Consider the following 20,434-nt stretch of genomic DNA (forward strand, 5'->3'; position numbering starts at 1 on the left):
TGATTTCTCTCATATGAGAAACACATTAATAAAGAGTAAAATAAAAAGCAGACTTTTTATAGTAGGATGAGGCGTTCAAAGAAAGGTTTAGGGGTAGGGAGAGGAGAAAAAGCGGATCAAAAATGATTAAGATATGTTATATATAAGTACCAGTCCCTCAAAATGAATGTAAATTTCATGTATTGTAAACACATACTAACAAAAAAGTAAGGTATGGAGTGTTTCAAATGTACATAAAAATAGAATAATATAATAAATCGTTTTATACCCATAATCCAGTTTTAAGTCACCCACTCTTTTTATTTAAAAAAATTTTTTTTCCATTAAATTTATCAGTACATTTTAGGTGTAAAATACAGTTACATTCATCATTGGGATCTTGTACCTTTACATGACATATCTTGGTTCTTATTTTTTTCCCCATTCCCCTGCCCTCCCTTCACCCCTTCTACCCTTCCCTGTTTACAAAGATTTTGTTTCCATTTTTTTTTTCCTTTTCTCATATTTTTTCTTTTCCCTTCTTTCCTTTCCCCTACCCCCCCACTTCCTCTGCTCCTTTAGACCTTTTCTTCCTATTACACAATATCAATTATACATTTTTAAAATCATAATATCAAGATTTAGAAGACATTATTACAGATTTTACAGAACTTAAAAGGATATAGAAAGCATATTACAAAAATATTTTTTGAAATAAATTTGACAACTTCTATGAAGTACCTTGGAAGACAAATTAATAAAACTGACACTGGAAGAAATATAAAATTTGAATAGCACCTATTAAAGAAACTATATTCCTAGCTTGAAAACCTGCCTATATGACAACAGGCTCATATACATTTTAACTGATGAATTATATCAAACATTTAAAGCAGAAAAAAGGAACACATCTCCCCTCATTTTAGAAAATCAACATTGTGCTAATACTAAAACCGGATAAAGAAAGATAATAGAAAAAAGTATGAACGTAGATAAAAATTTGTTTAACAAAACAAACTATTAGAAGTCAGATCTGGCAGTATGTAGAAAGTGGTTTTATTATAGGGATGGCAGCATTGGTTCAGCATTGGAAGATCTATCCCCCTAAGTCATCATTTTAACAGAGGAAAGGAAAAAGCTATATGATCCTGTCAGTAGTTGCAAAAAAAGTATTGCACTAAATTTTCTACAGCTGTTCATGGTAAAAGCTATAAGGAGACTAGAAGTAGAACAGAACCTTCTCAACAGATAAAAGACATGTACTCCATATTTCCAGCAAAAACGCCTTATATGAATGGAGAAGATACAATGCTTTCTCCCTAAGGTGGGGAACAAGGGCAGATATGCCTACTCTTCATCTGTCCATTAAACTTTGAAACATAGGCCCAAACCAAAATAGTCTGGCAAAAAAAGAAACAAATAGCATAGGATTGGCAAGGTAGAAGTAAAATCATTATATGTAGATGAAATGATCATCGACTGAGAAAATACTAAGAAATCTCTAGGAGCCCCTAGAACTTGTATTTGAATTTAGCAGGATTAGAAAACACAAGGTATATATAAAAATTCATGTTTATGTATACTTGCTATAAATGAAGAATTGGATATTGAAATTTAAACGTTATGTAGGAGTACAAAGGACCTAGAAAAGTAAAAAGAAAAAAAAATAACAGTGTTGGAAGACATTTATTACCTACTTTTAAGACTTCCTCTAAAGCTACAGAAATCAAGGCAATGTTGGTATAAAGAAAGACATATAGATCAATGAAATAGAATCTAGAAATAGAACCAAACATATATGGTCCACTGATTTTTTTAAAGATTATTTAACATTAACATTTTATAGAACCTAAACTCAACTCAAGAATAGAGTAAAAGATAGTGTTTTCAACAAATGGTACTAGAACACCTGGTATCCGTATGTAAAAAATTAACCTCAACCCTTTATTTCCATACATAAAAATATCTTGAAAGGATCTATGAACCTAAATATGAAAGACTAAAATATAAAACTTTAAGAAGAAATTATTAGAAAATGTTCATGAATTTAGGGTAGGCAAGAATTTTCTAGGATACAAAAAATATGTATAAAAGAAAAAAATTGATAAATGAAATTCCATCAGAATTTAGAACTTTAAAAGATATCATTAAGAAATTGAAAAGTAGTCCTTAAACAGAACATATTTACAATATATATAACCTATGACCAGAATATATAAAGAACTCTTACAGCTCATTAATAGACAACCCAATTAAGAAGTAGACAAAAGAAGATGATAAATAGCCAGTACAGCACAAGGAAAGGTGTGCAACACTAGAATCAGAAAAATACTAATCAGTATAGTAACAAGATCGTATTATACACTCATTAGGGAGATTAAGTTAAAAGTTTTAAAAGAATAAATGTCAGCTTAGGTGTGAACCAGAAGTCACCCACTTTTGATGGATCATATTTCATATGTATCCCCATCTACTTCTTATATTCTATACCCCTTCCTACAGATTGCTTTGAGCTAAATAGAAATAGCTTTTTAACTGTCATAAAGAAGTAACTAAAGTGCTTTTTTTTTTTTTCTGGGTACCAGGGATCAAACTTGGGACCTTCCGCTTTCGAGACAGGCAGTGGAACCACTGAGCTAAATCCTTGGCCCTTGGTGCTTTTTTTTTTTTTTTTTTAAATGAGTGACCTTCCCTTGGCTTTAATAAAATTTGTGTCTAATTTGTAGTTTAGCTAAAATGAAGCATATCAATTTACATATTTAAAATTATTGATCTTTACAGAGGGTTGCTAAGTGTGTTTTTGGCATATCAGTTTGAGTCCATTTGATTTAATTTTCCATGATTTTTATTTCACTAGTGTAAAATACTTCCTCTTGGGAAAAAAACCCCATTTACAAACAGTTTAAAAATGTATTCTGGCAATATGGGGTTGTCTCTAAGTCCTGATTTTAATTATTACTGTTTTCTTTTAATAAGGTTTCTTTATACTTGTTTAAAGAATTGCCTTTGTATCTTTGGCAACCTTCTGCCTCTGAGATAGCTGTGATTCGGGATTGGTTATTGAATCACAACCTGACAGCAGTGAAGAATAAACTGGCCTGTGTTATTCTAGAAGGACTGAATTGGGGATTTGCTGAGCAGGTATGTGTTTAAAAAAGTTCTGCAGGAATTGGAAATTCCATTTTAAGAAAGCATTTTCTTCAAACCTTTTAACATTTCTGAGTATCATTTGCAAGTTCTGCAAATTCTTTTAGCTGTGTCTTTGTTTAGGACCTTTTCTTTAATTCTGTTTTGTGGAGTGAACATCTTATAAATGAAGATGCATTGTTCTGTGTTGGAAATTTTTCCCTTTATTCTTTAGTTCATTTATGACTCTTATATTTTCTCTGGCTAGTTACTGTAGTTCCTCCTAATTGCCTTTCTTGTCCTTGGTTTCTCTTCCTCCTGAATTTGTCTTGCATGTCATTGCCAGAGTTGTTTTCTAAAGCTTCGTGTATTAATTATAAGCCTGAATTTGAGCCAGTCTGCCTCAGTCTCTTCCAAGCTCTACTACTTCCTGGTTGTGTGACCAGGAAGCTCCCTGAGAAAGCTTCCTGAATGCGATGGGCCTCCATTGCTCTTCTGTAAGCATTGACATTAATAGATCTACCTCATGGAGATATTGTAAGAATTCAACAAGTGAGGACATGCAAACATGTAGGACAGTTCTTGGCACATGTTAATTACTCAGTGCTGTAGTTATTACTGGTTTATTATTAAAGATTGTTATATATCATGTGTTTCCAAAGATGCCATGTCAAGTGATTTTGATTGTTAAAAACCTTTCCTGCCTATTATAGGCCTTATTAGCTGCTTGATGAAAATACTAATATTTTAAAAGGAAAACTGGGAAGAATTCAGCCCTTTACAACTGTCTGCCAGCTTTTATTCTGAGCAAGTCATTAAATCCTTGCAGCTGTCTTATGGAGTTTGCAGTAATCTGATGCCTGTTGTCCAGAATGAGGCCTGGGAGCTTTGTCCCTGACTCCCTGGGTTTGTCTGTGGATTCACCTGGGTCTGCTCTCACCGAAGTGCTCATGGGTGAGAGTCACAGGGGCTGTTCTCCTCCTTTACATCTTCTGAATGCCTTCCCACTCTCAGAGAGCTGCATGAAGACTCCTCTGTGACAGTCTCCTCACTACTGTTCGAGTTGGAAACATTATTTTCTATGAAAGGATCAGTAGGTGGATTTTTCAAAAGCTGCAAAGAAAGGCTGGATGAGAAATTCCATAGACAACCTCAGATTCCTGAAGAAGTATCTTAACCTGTGTTGTTGAGTGTCTTACTTATTTTCATTGATGATGGAACAGGAAAAGGGAATGTAGACTTAATCTATCAAATATCTTTTTGTTTAATAATAAGCATTTTCGTAGTTGGCAATTTCCTTAACTTACAACCCAAAGTCTTTGCAGAATTCTATTGTGGGGTGGGAGATTTCATTCAAAGATAGCTTTTTATGGCTGGAGTGGAGGATAACTCATGTTCAGAGCTATATGATGCAGTGTAATTGCTCTTTAGATTTCAGTTTTTCCCCTTATTTATATTTTATAACTTCACTGTTAGGGGATGTGATTTTTGGAACATTTAGCTTCTGTATCCAAGACCATCTCTTACTATTCTGCCTAATTCCTTGTTCAATTGCAAAAAACAAAGTACACATAAACATAAGATGGTATGTTTATGATTATTTTTCTCTTTGAAAGGGTACCCTTCATCTGGATCAAGCAGTCCATGCTGAAGTGGCCTTAATGGTCCTTGAAGCTTATCAGAAGTATCTTGCACAAAAACCATATGCTGGGCTTATTTCTGAAAGTATGAAGCAGGTATTTCCTCTTCTTATATATTACGAACTTAAGTCTTTGTTTACAAATGGCCTGGGCAGATGAAGTTACAGTATTGATCCTTGGGTTTTCTAAGAACATTCCTGACAATTTAAATGATTAAAATTGGTTCCTATGGTTAGATAAAGACCTTTTCCTTTAAAAGTAGCCTTTTCATAATCATTTTGGTATTCTAGAATTTGCGTTGAGGTCTAGTGATGTGCCAGCACTCACTCATACTGGCTTAGAACGGACTGTTAAATTTCTAGGAACTTTGCAAGCTAGGTTGTTAAAATAACTATTGGTAGCTTGAAATTGGTTATACTGGGAGTTTTTATATCACTCAAATTGGCAAACGCTATAAATGAGACCCCCTCACCCCAACTGATTGTTAAACTTACCAGCACATCATTCCTTGAGTATTAACTTTTATATCACTTCTTTTTTGCTTGAGCTAAAATCAGGTTTACAAAGTGACTAGAAGGTAAGTGGAAGTGGTCAGCTGAGTGAGAAATTGCTTTAGTGCAGTGTAACAAACATTAATTGAAGGCCAGTAAATAGTATATTCTTCAAAGGCATTATTGATCATAAAAAGAGATGACAGATGAGTTTACTGATTTAATTTGTATGTGATTAATGTGGTGTGAAATAAATAATTGTTTTAGGTTTCCTATTTGGCCAGCATTGTTCGATACGGAGAAACTCCTGAGACCTCATTTAACCAATGGGCTTGGAATTTGATCTTGAGGTTAAAATTGCACAAAAACGATTATGGAATGCAACAGAAATGTCCAGCTGTTCCCTTCTCCAGCACTGTGCCTGACATGACAGAGTCACCCATGTTTCATCCTCTCCTGAAGGCTGTGAAAGCAGGCATGCCCATTGGCTGTTACCTTGCCTTATCCATGACGACTGTGGGCCACAGGTACAGTGTTCTAGACTCTCATCTTTCACTTCCCAAGATCGGAGGCCTCTATTAAACCTATAGAGAGGTAATTAGGACCAAATGATAGGCCCCCCCCCTTTGTTCCTCTGTATTAGCAGTTGAACCTAGGGCCTCACACATGCTATGCAAGCATGGAGCCACATTCCAAGCCTTTTTATTTATTTATTTTTTTTGAGACAGGGGCTCACTAGTCCAGGATGGCCTTGAGTTTGTGATTCTTCTGCCTCAAATGCTGGGATTACAGGCATGTGTCATTATGCCTGGCCTATTCTTTTTTTAAAATTTTTTTGGTACTGGGGATTGAAATCAAGACCTTGCTTTTGCAAGGCAGGCGTGGTACAACTGAGCTAAATCCCTAGCCCTCTGGCCTATTTTTTAAAATCTTATTTTGAAATAGGTTTTTCAGAGTTTCCCAGGCTGGCCTTGAATTTGTGATCCTCCTGTGTTAGAATCCTGAATAGCTGAGATTACAGGGGTATGCCACGACATCCAGATAAGCTTTTAAACTTTAATTAATAGTTTATCAAGGGGAAATGGTGCTTAGATTAACTCATGTTCGTTTATTGCACCTCCATATATATATATATTTATGCACACGGACACTCACATAGTGCACACATTTTAAATAAATTTTTAATAAATCCGTAGAGCTTATTTGTAAAAGGTAAGGGCTTTGTCTTGTTCATCTGTGTGTCTCTAGAACTTGTACTTAGCAGATATTCAACAAATTCGGATAGATGCAGTGAATATGGGAAGGAGCATCCAATATCTGAGTGGGGAAGGTAAGAAAAGGAAATAAGTTGAGGAAACATTTTTGATTGAAGCACATGATTCCTGTTGGAGAACAAAAGTGATTAGGTGGTTGGTAGGGCCAAATTATGGACAAATTTGAAAGTTATCTAAGGAGAGACAGTTGTCTAATGAAGGAGAGATAGTTATTTAGGCCCTTAGGAATGTACACTTTAGAAACAAATAGGACAAACATGTGTAAGTACGTAATAGTTTCTCTGGTGTGAGAAACTGCAAGTGTAAATAAGAATCAGAGTGTATAATAGACAATGTGAAATAGGAAGAAAAGGTCTAAAGGGAAAGGGGAAGTGGGAAGGGTAGGGGAAAGGAAAGAAGGGAAAGGAAAAAATATGAGAAAAGGAAAAAATGGAAATCAAGTCTTTGTAAATAGGGAGGAGTGGAGGAGTGGAGGGGAGGCAGGGGAATGGGGGAAAAAATAAGTACCAAGATATATCTTGTAAAGGTACACATTCCCAGTGATAAATGTCATCGTATTGTATACCTAAAATGTACCCATAAACTTGATGAATTAAAAAAATGTACATTTTACGTTGTTCCTAGTAGCTCTAGTGTCATTAATAGTTTCTTGAACCTCAGATTCTTCATCTCTAAATTGGAAATATTTTTTTGACTTTATGACACTTAAGTGGGTTGTAATACATATAGCACTCTTCCTGTCTGAATAGAGATTCTTTGAGTACAGTTTTCTGAGCATGTTTTATGATTTCTTCAATTCCAGGACTGTATAAGGGTTCTTTCTAAATATACATACAGTATTTGTTTAGTGCTGATTACTGAATCCTGAATGTGACTGAGGGTGAGAATAAAGTGTTTCCATTTGGGCTGATTCCCCTATGAGCAGTCGTTTTGGTGTGGGTGTTCTAGAGTAGTGAAGTAACTTAAAATAATCTTATGAATGGGCCTAGGTTGGGGTGGAGTGGAGTAGGCAGAGACATAAATTGTATATTAGTATGACATTACAGACAGCACAGAGAGTAATGGACAGAAAATCATCCAGAATCTTTCCCATTCTATAATTGCTTTTTTCTTTTTATTTTTATCTAATAGTTTTTCCTGTGATCTTTTTTTAAAGCTCTCATGTGTATTTAATTTTGTTTCCTTTGTTTTTCATTTCTAATACTTTAAGTATCTCCATCATGGCAAAGCCTTTGCAGTGTTTTATTTTTTGAAATGATTTTTTCCCCTAGAGTTAAAGCAATACAACCAAACCACAGAATTAGGAAAATACAGAAAAAGCCACTCACTGTTACCATTCTAATAAAATGAACATTTTGGCATGACATTATCCCATATTTTTTCCTCATGATTTATCCCCCCCCCCACCCCCTGTCTCTTTTTTGTGTTGCTGTGATTGAACCCAGAGGCTCAGAGGTTCACAGATGCTATGCAAATGGTCTACTTCTGAGCCACATCCCTGGCCCTTCTTAATTTTTTAAGAATTTGAGACAGTTTTGCTAAGTTGCTCAGGCTGGTCTTGAACACAAACCGCCTCAGTCTTCTGAGTAGCTGGGATGATAGACATGCCTAACAGGCCCAGAATATCTAACATTTTTTATTAGTAGTTGTAATCACGAGTATGAAATTTTGTATTTTTCCCCTGGTATCATTATAAGTGGAAATTTTTCCATGTTGCCCTTTACTATCATATATACAATTTTTTTTTTTGGCGCCAGGGATCAAACTCAGGACCTTGAGCTTGCGAGGCAGGCGCCGGAACCACTGAGCTAAATCCCTGGCCCATATATACTATTTTAAAATGATGCAGTAAGATTCCCATTTAATAGATTTTCTCCAAATTTACTTGTCATTTTTGTATTTGAGTTTTGTAGTTATCTTTACATGGACCATCTTTTATAGCTTTTTCTATAACTGAGATTATTTAAGGATAGAGTCTCCAAAGTGAACCAAAAACAAAAAATTTTTACGCCAAATTGGTATTAGAAGAATTTTGCCAGTTTATACTGAGGGAATAAGTTCATTTTTGAATCTTGCCTTTGTTGTAGTAACTTGTGGGAATGTCCAAACAGGGAGAGTGCCCAAGACTCTTAGAAGAGGCACTGTTTGAGAAACAAAATAGGGTCATGGCAGGTGCTCTGAAATAGAAATTTGCAAACTTGGGTTCTGGAACACTTTGACCATAGCCTAGGAAATTATGTGAATTTGAGCATAATAGTCTCCTTTCTCACCTATAAAGTGAAAATATAGATGAAATTTTAAGTATCTGTACTTTCAGAGTCTAGTATTTCTGTCTGAAGATTGGGTTTAAAAATGTGTTGGAGACCTGAGCTAATCCACGTCTGATAGGCTGATAACCTATACTATCTATAAGAATTTAATTTTATGAACTATCTACCTTGTGTACTCACTGTCCTTTCTTTTCCATAGCATTGTGAAATTCTGTGTAGAGGGCATCCCACTGTTGGGAATTCTGATCCAGTCGAGGCATTTGAGAACGGTGGTGCACATCCTGGATAAGATTCTGCCTTTGTTCTACCCTTGCCAGTGTTACCTTCTGAAGAATGAGCAGTAAGTATGTTTGCTCTGTGCAGGAGGCATTCTTCAGAAACAGCCCAGCGAGTACAAATGACTATGTCTTCTGGTTTCTGAACTAAAAATGGAGTATTTCAACAGTGTGTTTATGAGGCAGAAAACTGCTGTACCCCACTTTAGAATGCAGGTTGGTGAACAATGTCTCATAATGATTCCAGTTTTATTATCATGAAAGATATTTCCCTTCTCATTTAACTTTGGATTGCTTATTTAAAGCTTATTAGTATTGTTTTTAAGTGAAAGCAAGTATTTTATTTAAATCAGTTGTTAAATCACAGTTTATCCAAATGAACATAATGCAACATTGTTCTTAAAAGAAGGGGCACAAATAAAGCTTATTAGTATTTTAAAGAGCAGTTATTTCCCTGAAACTTTGGGAATAGTGGTCCTGACATTGAGCAGCAGATGGCATTGCTCTTTTAACAATAGCAAAACATGTTTTCATTGCCTACACTGTGTATAGTGCAGTGTAGTGTAGTGTTGCAGACAAATAAGATACAAAGAAAGATGGGAAGAAGATTATGTCCAAGGAGCAGGGGCTTGATATGGAGGAGCCCTGTAGTGGGGTAGGTACTTTCAGGGGTACAAGGGGACCATTATAGTTTTTTTGTTGTGTGTCTTTTCATTCAGTATGTCACCGACTTGCCTGGTGATAAGAATCACCTGAGAGAGCTCATAAAGTATGGTTTCTCATGCTCCTCTCCTGCAGATTTGACTTTAGTAGAAAGTGTTAGGGCCCAGAGGAACTCTTTCCCTTTTTAAAATGTAAAAATTAACATCCTAGGCAGTAGGGAAGTTTGGGAACTGAACAGTTTGGAAAATATCTCTATTGATTAGTGGAGATAATCTGTTAATTAGAGAGATTTGGAGGTAATAGTGATCCTTTAGGAATTTTCCTCTAATGATCTTTAATTTGCTTGTGTTTGAGTGTGTCGGATCTATTCATTACACTTCTACAGGTAAATAGAATTCTTTTTAACCCACATTAAATATGAAAACTGTATTCTTCTGAAATTTCTGAAGATTTATCAGAATCTCTAAGTAGCATTTTGGTCCAAAAATGGGACCAATTAACATTTTTCTGTTTCCTCATATGTAATTAACTGCTGACAATTCTGCTGAGTCCTGATGGGAAGGTAAAGTGTGTGATCCTGTGTGGTTGGCAGGTTTTTGTCACACCTTCTCCTGTTCCTACACTTGGACAGCGGTGTACCTCAAGGTGTCACACAGCAGGTCACCCACAAAGTGGCACAGCACCTAACAGGAGCCAGCCATGGGGACAACATGAAGCTTCTCAACAGCATGATCCAGGTTAGGGCCCTCGAAAGCCCCTAAGTATACTTTTGCCTCTCTTCCCAACCAAAAACTTCTGGTGTTAGCACATTTATGATGTCATTTTGAATGTTGTGCAGTGCTTTTGGCTCAGAAAGCCAACGTACTTGAGCTTTAGTGGAGGTATATTTTGTTGGTGTTTTAACAGTGGGAGGCTGGCTATTACCTTTCTCATTAGCTAAGCTGCTTCTTACAGGCACACATATTTGTAAGCACTCAGCCCAATGAAGTGGGTCCTGTTGCTGTGTTGGAGTTCTGGGTTCAGGCTCTCATAAGCCAGCATCTTTGGTACCGAGAACAGCCCATCCTCTTCCTCATGGATAACTTGTGTAAAACAGCTTTTCAGCTGATGCAGGAAGACTGTGTACAGAAATTACTCTACCAGCAACATAAGGTAACCTGTTAGAGAATTTGGGTTTCATTCACTGACTAGTAACTTTCTAAAAGTTACTAGTGACTTTCTAAAAGATTCTCCTAAATAAACAGTTATTGGTATTACTCAGTGGCCACTACTTATTTTAAGCTTGCTTTAATGGTGTCTTATCTCAGTAATCATAGTCTACTAGCACGGATCCCAGGGAAGTCAAGGTAGAGGACACCCAGGAGGGGCTCTGCATATTACATTTATTTGTGGTACACTGCCTGGGACTGTGGTGCAGTTGGATTCTTTCCTCAAGTTTGTGTCGTAATAGAATCTTCCATTGTAGTGAGACAATTGGTAATGTTCTTGAAAGAGTTAATAAGATTTTTTTTCGGTATTGGGAATAGAACTCAGGACCTTGCACTTGCCAGGCAGGCACAGTGCCGCTGAGCTAAATCCTAGGCTGATTTTTTTGGTACTGGGGATTGAACTCGGGACCTTGCGCTTTTGAGGCAGGCAGCAGAACCACTGAGCTAAATCCCCGGCCCCGATAAAATTTTTTTTAAAAAGCTTCCTTTCTCTGTTCCTGGTATAGAATGCTTTAGGTTACCACTGTGACCGAAGTCTGCTGTCTTCTTTGGTGAGCTGGATCGTGGCAGGCAACATCACTCCTTCCTTTGTGGAGGGCCTGGCCACACCCACTCAGGTACAAAGTCTACTAAGAGGGCCATTTGTGATGTTTATGACCTTTAATGTTGTTTTCCTTACTAATAAATTACTACATAACATAAATTACTAACAATAACCTTTATTTAGCACTTGCTACATATAAATGCATTTTTTAACTTAATCGGCACAACAGCTTTTCTGTTAAGATGCTGTCACTGTTCCTGTTTTACAGGAGTTAACTGAGGTTAGGTCAGTGTCCTGACTTAGGTTAAGAGTAGGCTCGGAAGCCAAATGGCCTGGATTTTAATTTTGGTTCTGGCATTTGTTAGCTCTGTGCTTTTGGCAGCTTGCTTATATTGCTGTCAAATGGGAATATGATTGCACCTATATGGAAAGTATTTACAACAGTGCTCACCACATTGTCAGCGCTAAGTGTTGGCTGTTGTTATTGTCATCATTAGCAGCAACAGCATTATTTTTATCGTTACTAGCTCTCAGCCTGTGTGTGTAAAATTACTTCTCTGTTTCATCATGTAAATCAGTAGTACATCCTACCATCTACTAGGCTTCCTTACTGCCCTTCCTCATACCTTTTTGTGATCGAATTAACACCAACTCCTTGACTTTGCTTAAACTCATCCCTGCTTCTCTTCCTCTGTGCCTCTGTCTCGCTGGTTCTCTGAGAGAAATCTTTCCTACTGATCTCTTCACAGGCCTTATCTGATAACAGCCCTGTGCCCCATTTCAGCTTTTCAACATGGCTCCCTTCACATTTTTGGTTCCTTATATTTCATTCTTGTCTGATAGATGAAAAACTTAAGGTTAGAGCTCATGTCTGGCCCTCTACTTATATATACAGAGCTTGCTGAGGAAATACTGTTGAGTGAATGAATATCCTTGTACTAAAGTAGCCTTTCCAAAAGAATTTAACATTTTCCAGTTATCCATTTTGTCTAATTTTATAAATATGAGGAGAATGTAGATGGGTATTAAATATATTAATTTTAGAAACTATTTGCTATCAGTCAGAAAAAAAAAAAGGGCTTTTGTGTGTGTGTGTGTGGTGCCAGGGATCAAACCCAGGGCCTCATGCATGCTAGGCAAGGACTGTACCACTGACCTATACCACAAGCCCTAGAAAATATTTTAATTTGTGAATGATCAGGATATATTGTATCAGTTGGAATCAGTGGCTCATTTTTCTCCCCTTTGCTGGTGTCATTGCAGGTCTGGTTTGCATGGACCGTGCTAAACATGGAATCCATCTTTGAAGAAGACTCCCAGCTCCGAAGAGTTGTTGAAGGGGAACTGGTGATGAACTCTACTTTTACCCCTGACCAAGCTCTGAAGGTGCAAATAGTAGTTCTGCATTCAAGTGGTAGGAGATGGCTTGTACTTTAGTGCTGAGAGATTTCACCTTAGCATGTGAACTATTTTCTTTTGTTATGGGTGTTTGGAAAGCACAGACACCAAACCAGTACTTAAAATATTCATGTAATTGAAGTGCACACTTGACTTCCCAAGTTTCTTTTAGTGAATGTGCTGCTGAAGCAAGCACCCCAAGGCTCTTTTAACAACTGGAGTCATAGCCCAGTAATCAAGGAATGTGTTCATTGCCCAAGTGAAGGCATCACTGTTGTTTTGCAACAGTTGCCCTCATGGCTCAAGTGCATCAGAATCCCTTGGAAAATTATTACAAATCAGATTGATGACCCCAGCTACTGAGATGCTAAGTCTCTTATCTGGATTGTAATTAGGAGTTTCTTCTTAGAAACACCTTGATTGATTGTTAGGCTCACTGGTGTGTGAAGAAGACTGGAATAAGGCTTTAGATCAAAAGAGCTTCTATTTTAGATTTCACGGTAGAGACTTAGCTTTTGGATTTCAGAGCCTCTTAAGGAATTCATTCTGGGAGGTCCTTTTAAAATCTAAATTTCCAAAAGATTGATAAAGTTGGGTCAGATTTTTTTTTTGTTATAATTCTAATACCTTGCTTTATAGCTTTTTATATGCAAAGAAACTTCAGAAATGGAAAGAGGTTAGATTAGATGACTCTTAAGAGCCATTTTGATTCTGGGGCCTGTGACATGTCTTGACAGCAGAAAGCTACATTACATGGCTTGCTGCCAAGGTGGTTGAAGTGTAAGTGGGTTGTAGAAATGAATTTTATATGACATTTTTTTCTTACTGAGTTGAAAACAAAATGTTTAGCATTTCATTTGGATCATATAGAGCAAACTGCAGTTGTGTTCATTTTGTGATTACTAAAGCCTCTTCTCTCTTGCAGAAAGCCCAGGCCCAGCTGAAGCTCCCCATCGTCCCATCCCTGCAGAGGCTACTGATTTACCGCTGGGCCCACCAGGCTCTGGTCACTCCTTCAGATCACCCACTCCTGCCACTCATTTGGCAGAAGTTCTTCCTCTTGTATCTTCACCGCCCAGGACCACAGTATGGGTATGGTACATGTTCCTGTGAACCCACTGCTGAATCTATGTGTTCTCACATTTTGGAGTGTGAGTCAGAGTCATTCTTTGTGACCTCTAACTAAGAATCTCCCTTTTTCTTTAACATTTATTGGACTAAATCTTTTTTTTAATGGGGTATAGTGTGGCAACTTTTCTTTACCATCTTCTATCCCCAAAATAGAGAGGACAGTACTCTAGAACTGGACAAATTTTAGCACAAGAACCTCTGGAAGTCCAAAAGGAAAGAAATTTCCCCAAACTAAGGTTGCATGTGTGGCTACCATGCAGCTTATATGAGGGGACCTTGTGATGAGTAGTGCAGGTATGAGCCAGGCCACGCTTTGTGTTGTGCTTGGGCCTAACAGTTCCACTGGATAAGAAGGTCCTCTGGCCAAATGGAACTGTCTACTATTGTAGATCCTTGCATCTCAGTTCCCAGCCCCTCTATTCCCTTCACTCGCTCCTTAGAAACATAAGGATGCTGATTCTTTGTCACTTCTATTTTCTACCAGACTGCAAATTTTTCAAGAGCAGAGACCATTTTTAATCTGTTTTCTTCCTCTAAATGGTGATGATGCCTTGAATTTATGTAGCATTTTATTCTTCTAAAAACTTCTTTCATGTAATATTCCCTCCTATTTCTGGGGCATATGTTCTAAGACCTCCAGTGGGTACCTGAAGCCATGGCTAGTACTGAATCCTAGATATACTGTGTTTTTCGTATAAGCACATATCTATGATAAATCCTAATTTTAAATTAGGCATCACTAGGGTTGTGGTACAGTGATAGAGCATTTTCCTAGCATGCACGAAGCCCTGGGTTTAATCCAAAGCACTGCAAAAAAAAAAAAAAATTAGGCATAATAAGAGATTAACAACAATAAGTAATAATATAGTACAACAATGATTATAACAATATATGGTAACACAAGTTATTTAAAACTTGTTATTTATTTCTGGGATTTTTCATGTAATATTTTTGGACCACAGTTGACTGAGGGTAATTGAAACCACAGAAAGTGAAACCACAAATGGGGGGTTGTTGTATACACCATCTTGTTGCATCCTCAAAATAAAGGTAGAAGTAATAGATTTAATAGTGTATTACCCAGCCATTGTAACTTGTCTTGTCAGTTGACTGGTTTTTGCCACATAGAAAGAACATCTTATGTTGAAAAGTTATAGATCTGTGCTAATGTTTTTTAAGGTTACCCATAGATGGTTGTATTGGAAGAAGATTTTTTCAAAGTGCCGTTCACATCAGTTTGTTGAAAGACCTAAAGAGGCGTCTGACTGAGGTGGCCGACTTCCACCACGCTGCTAGCAAGGCCCTCCGTGTTCCAGCAGAGGGCAGCGAAGGGCTGCCAGAGAGCCAGGCTTGCACTCCTGGTTACCTGACTTCACCAGAGCTGCACACACAACTCGTGAGGTGAGGAGGTTACTGAGCCATTTCTGTTTTCAGCAGCACAGGTACTGTGCTGGAGCATGTAGCTGTGATAGAGTCTCAAGGTGTTACCCTTACCCCCCTATAAGATTGAGAATGATTGTGGGTTTGATATAGGATTGCTCCTTGAAATGCTTCTCATTAATGCGTCACCTGTTTATTTAGATGTACATCTGTCCCGTGGCTGCAGTCTGAGTGATAATCAGAGGGCTTGTTTTATTTCTTTATGTAAAAATAAAAATAAACCCAAACAAATTGGTCACAGTAGGCATCTATCAGAGCCTGCTAGACTAGCTCTGCAAAAGAAATAAATTTCTAGGGAAGGACTTTTTAACGATGGTTCAAATCCCTCTGCCCCCATGGGATCTAGGCATCTCCCAAAACTGCTTATCAAATCAGACATAGTATTTGCAGAACCGAAAAGGTTGAGAACTCTGACAAATGTAGGTTCTTTGCCAACTATTTCTTCACTTTTTATTTTTAAGTTTAATATAAATCAAAAATTAGTCATAAATAAGACTTAACAAGAATCACTGTTTATCATGAAGCCTGATTATAAAATAGCTCGATAAGGAAACCTAGCATTTCATGTAATACTGAGGCCTCAGACTTGGTTTACCTCAGGCCCTTTGGGCCCACTGTAAGCTATAGAATTATTCCTCCCCTTAGCTTTCATGGCTGAAGGAAAACTTATTTTTTTACCAGGCTTAAGGAGTGGAAAGCTTTCTCTTTGAACATTTTAGATCAGGCGAGAAGGTCTTTGATAGTCCTTCTCCCTTAAATCCCTTCTGTGGTATGTTCAGAAAGTGCCCATCTGTCTCACTGAGTCAGGAGTAGGAAAGAGAACTATGTACATACCAGCGTCTTCCCACCCTGTCCACATCTGTCTTCCTAGATACACTGACCTAGAGGTGAAGCAGGTAGTTTTCCACTTTATTGAGTGGAAGCCATGCCATGCCACCTTCTAGTCTCCCACCCAGTAATTTTTTTTTGTGCCAGCTAGTTCTCTTAGTGCAAGCAATGGCATAGAATACCAGTGATCTTAGGTAAATGGACTGTGTTCCTTGTAAGAATAATACATAAAGAAAGGAAACATCATTATATTTTTTTAAAAGATTTTATTGGAAAATTGAGAATTTTTGGTAAGCCTACCCTTGTTTTATTCCTTTCTATTTTTTTATTGGGAGGCACTGGCTTTGATGTTTTATTCCTTTTTAATGGAAACAGGGTACACATGTACAGAGAGTTTTATTTATGATTCCTTAAGGCAGTAAATGACCATTGGCCTTAAAATTGGCAAGTTTTTCCAATAAAGAGACTTAAAATGGTTTCAATACTTTCTGAGAACTAAGATTTACTGTGGCCAAATTGCTCTGGAAGGCAAAGCTCCAAATTCAGATTGTAGGAGTGTGGTGTAGTTACCTCCTTCAGTTATTTTTTCTGTGTACATTATTTAACCTTTTATTAATGGAGCTTTCAGAGCTCCTTCATCAAACCTTTTGTTTTAGCAATTATCACATCATATTTTAATGATCTGTGACAGGTCTCTCCTGCTGGACTGTGAGTCTGTTGGGAGGGATGGTAGTTGTTAGACATATTTTCTGGATTACAAGCTTTCTTTACTGCTACGTAGTGGTGCTACATTTCCTAGCAATACAAGAAACTTGATTTGCCTGCATATCTTTTTATATTTTGTGTAACTGTTTTGTCTTTTAGGCTCTTCAACGTATATATATTGTGGCTAGAAGATGAAAGTTTTCAAAAAGGAGATACCTATATCCCTTCTTTACCAAAGCATTATGATATTCACAGGCTAGCCAAAGTGATGCAGAATCAACAGGTGAATCTATGGCAGCATCTTACTTTTAGCATTTCTGAGTGCAGTTTGAACTGATCATAGTCATAATGTAATGGTAAAACAGCTTGTTGTTTTGAGCATTGTTTCAGTGCGTTTTGTAGAGGTATAGAAATGATTGTATTGGGGGGATGTTCCCGTTTGAATCTCCAGTCCCACTGTGCCCTCACCCAGAGGCCTAAAGCTCTTCTAAGGCTTTCTACAACCTCATAAAAAACATAGTGTTGGCCTGGGGATTTAGCTCAGTGGTTCCACCGCCTGGCTTCGCAAGTGCAAAGTCTCAAGTTCGATCCCTGGTACCAAACAAAAAACAAAAAACGAAAAACGTAGCCTTTACTGACTGTATCCTTTCTTATTTTAATTATCAGCAGCTAAGTACTTTTACACAATCATTTCTACCATAGAAAGCATGAAAGCTTTGTAAGGATCCATGTATTATGTAGGAAGTCAGTTGCAGGGAGGAGCTCATGTGTATCTTTGAAGAGGCTTCCTTGCCAGTGTCTGAGTTCAGGTCTCCCTTCTGAAGCCACTTGATTCTACTCTCTGAGTGTGTAAGCTGTTTTCTCTCTAGCACCCAAACATGACTCTGACCCTTCTTCAGACCTGGACTTCTAATCTCAGTTTTCTGTAAACTTCTATGGCCAGCTTGGGGACAAGGAATGTGGCCAGGTTGGAGCATCTCTCTCTTGGATGCTTTTATCTAGGGGCTTAACTGTATTGGGGATTGACCCCTTCTTTACACCAGGATGGGATTTAAGAACCTCTAGGATTTGAGAGACTTTTGTTTGGATCCTTAAACCTGTGTACTTTTACATTGTACATAGTATTTCATCTCTAGTAGGAATCTGTGACTTTTTTCTGTTTTCTTTGTTCCCTTCCTTTCTCTTCTCCCTTCTTTCTTTTATTGAGTGCCTTCTAAGTGACAGGTGCCTAATGCCAAAATCTGATACAATACCCTCAAAGGCACTTTTATTGTTAAATAGGGGACTAAACAATCATCACATATTGTGGTCAAGACTGGGAGTGGAATGCTCTGGGTGCTGGGTGGACATAGAGGACCAGCCCCTGATTTAAACTGTGCAGGAGTGGTGAACTGTGAGTTGAGCCCTAAAGGACAAATGGGAGTTAGCCAGGTTGAAAGGAAAGGTATGGGATGGAAAGCGGCAGAGAGTGTATTAACTGGTAGGAAGACTAGCATGTGTAAAGACACAGCATGTGCAAAAAGGTATGAGACATAGCAGCTGAGAGGGGTTGATGGAACCAGAGATGTGAATGGGATAAAGTCACTAAGAACCACATACCTGTCTGAAGAATTAGGATTTATTTCAGAGTCTGTTTGATAAGCTATTGAAAAAGCAGCAGGGGGCTAGGGATTTAGTTCAGTGGTTCTGCAGCCTGCCTTGCAAGGACAAGGACCCAAGTTTGATTCCCGGTACCGAAAAAAAAAAAAAACAGAAAAAGAAAAAGCAGCAGGATTTTGCTGATTATATCTGTGTGGTGTAGCTTAACATGTTTTTCTGTCTCCTGTATTTCCTGTAAATTGGTATTTGGATTTAGAAGCTTGATCTAATCCAGATTTGGTTATTTTCAATATATTTCAATATATATGTATATATGTGTATATATATGTATATATATATTTAATCTTTGTCTTCAAAGTATCCTATTTTTTGCCTTTGTCTTATATGCACATAATTTATTAGCTCCATAGTATATGTATACAGCTTATAAATATGCATATAGTAAGGCTTCTTAGTGTTTTTTCTAGTCATTGTACACAGTCAAAAATTTTTGCAACTTTTGTTAGTGGCCATTTTAAATACAGCCATCCTAATGTGAGAGAACTTGGAGTGGGCCACTTCATAGTGAAACTTACTGGTTTATTTTATAGTTACATGCATAGTATTCTAAGTGAATGTATGATTTGTCTGTCAGTTCAAGTACTGTGGTTCCATTACAGGATCTGTGGATGGAGTATTTGAACATGGAGCGCATATATCATGAGTTCCAGGAAACTGTTGGTCTTTGGACACAGGCCAAGCTTGAGTCCCATGCCACACCCTGCAGCTTGTTAGCGCAGCTGGACTTCACTGATCCATGGTTGGGTGAGTCATGTGCCCCTTTGAGTGAATGAATGAATGAATGAATCAACCAGTCAAACAGAGCCATTGAGGGTTAAGGCTTGCACACTTTGTCCCTACAGTGAGAATGGCTTTTTAGAAGTTGTTAACTTGTCTCTCACTTAGGGCTAGGTTAGGCTGTGAGTGAGAGTCCAAACCTGTACTGGGTTAAACAAGACAGAGATTAATTTTCTCTCACATAAAAGAAGTTTGGAGACAGGCAGTTCAGAGCAGCGGTGCAGCTTCATGACCTCTGCAGAACTTTTTTTTTGTGGTACTGGGGATTGAACTCAGGAACTTGGGCTTGCCAGTCAGGCACAGGGCCACTGAGCTACATCCCCGACCCGACCTCTGTAGAACTTTAAGGAGCCTGATCCTCCTGTCTTGCTGCCTGGGTGTTTTCACAGTAGCATCTGCTTCTAGTTCAAGGTGGCTGCTGAAGTGTGAGTTGTCCCCTCCACATTCACATTCCAGTCAGAAGGAAGGGGTCTTTCCCTGAAAGAATTCTTTTCAAGAAGCAGCTCACAGACTTTTCATTTACACTTCATTGCCCCAAACTGAGATATAGGACTGTTCCTATCTGAAAAGGAGACTGGAATGCTCATAGTTCATTTCTGGTGTGATGCTTTGAAAAGGCTTTCAGTTTCCTTATAAAACTCTGTATTAAGTACAACTTTAAATATTAATTATTTTGGGTTTGCAGTTTTAACATTGAGAAGTCTGTATTTTCCTTTATAAACTTTTTTTTCTCTGTATCTGGAACACTTACTATGTAAACAGATCATATTCCTAAAGTTTCCAAGTTGTCTGTTTCTCACTGCGTTTTTCTAGAATTATCAGTTAGTTCTTTTAGAAGACCATGAAAGAACATTCAACCTACAAAGTTGCTGAAACACTTCACAACAAAAAGTGATAGAAAATTTATTTGTTGGCACAGAGGATTGAACCTTTACACTTAGCTATATCCCCAATCCTTTTTAAAATGTTTTATTCTAATACAGCATCTAGCTAAGTCACTAAGTTGCCCACACTGGACTTGAACTT

The 20,434-nt window shown here is 37.6% G+C and overlaps 1 protein-coding gene across 3 annotated transcripts in view; it reads left to right on the forward strand.

The window, feature by feature from the left end:
- Epg5 (ectopic P-granules 5 autophagy tethering factor) overlaps window positions 1-20,434 on the forward strand; it is a 109,096-nt gene that overhangs the window by 46,774 nt on the left and 41,888 nt on the right. For 2 of the 3 annotated variants that reach the window (XM_004855081.3, XM_013075928.3), the window contains exons 14-25: window positions 2,956-3,120; window positions 4,722-4,841; window positions 5,504-5,763; window positions 8,980-9,120; window positions 10,311-10,455; window positions 10,673-10,870; window positions 11,433-11,543; window positions 12,734-12,856; window positions 13,794-13,960; window positions 15,179-15,400; window positions 17,132-17,255; window positions 19,231-19,375. In XM_004855081.3, the coding sequence (XP_004855138.1) occupies window positions 2,956-3,120; window positions 4,722-4,841; window positions 5,504-5,763; window positions 8,980-9,120; window positions 10,311-10,455; window positions 10,673-10,870; window positions 11,433-11,543; window positions 12,734-12,856; window positions 13,794-13,960; window positions 15,179-15,400; window positions 17,132-17,255; window positions 19,231-19,375 (1,921 nt within the window). The remainder of the gene's footprint in view (window positions 1-2,955; window positions 3,121-4,721; window positions 4,842-5,503; window positions 5,764-8,979; window positions 9,121-10,310; window positions 10,456-10,672; window positions 10,871-11,432; window positions 11,544-12,733; window positions 12,857-13,793; window positions 13,961-15,178; window positions 15,401-17,131; window positions 17,256-19,230; window positions 19,376-20,434) is intronic. The other variant, XM_013075929.3, reaches the window with a different exon arrangement.

This window comes from Heterocephalus glaber, unplaced genomic scaffold, assembly GCF_053883595.1.
Source record: "Heterocephalus glaber isolate CG9 unplaced genomic scaffold, H.glaber_assembly_v1.0 deba00000331, whole genome shotgun sequence".
NCBI lineage: Eukaryota > Metazoa > Chordata > Mammalia > Rodentia > Bathyergidae > Heterocephalus > Heterocephalus glaber.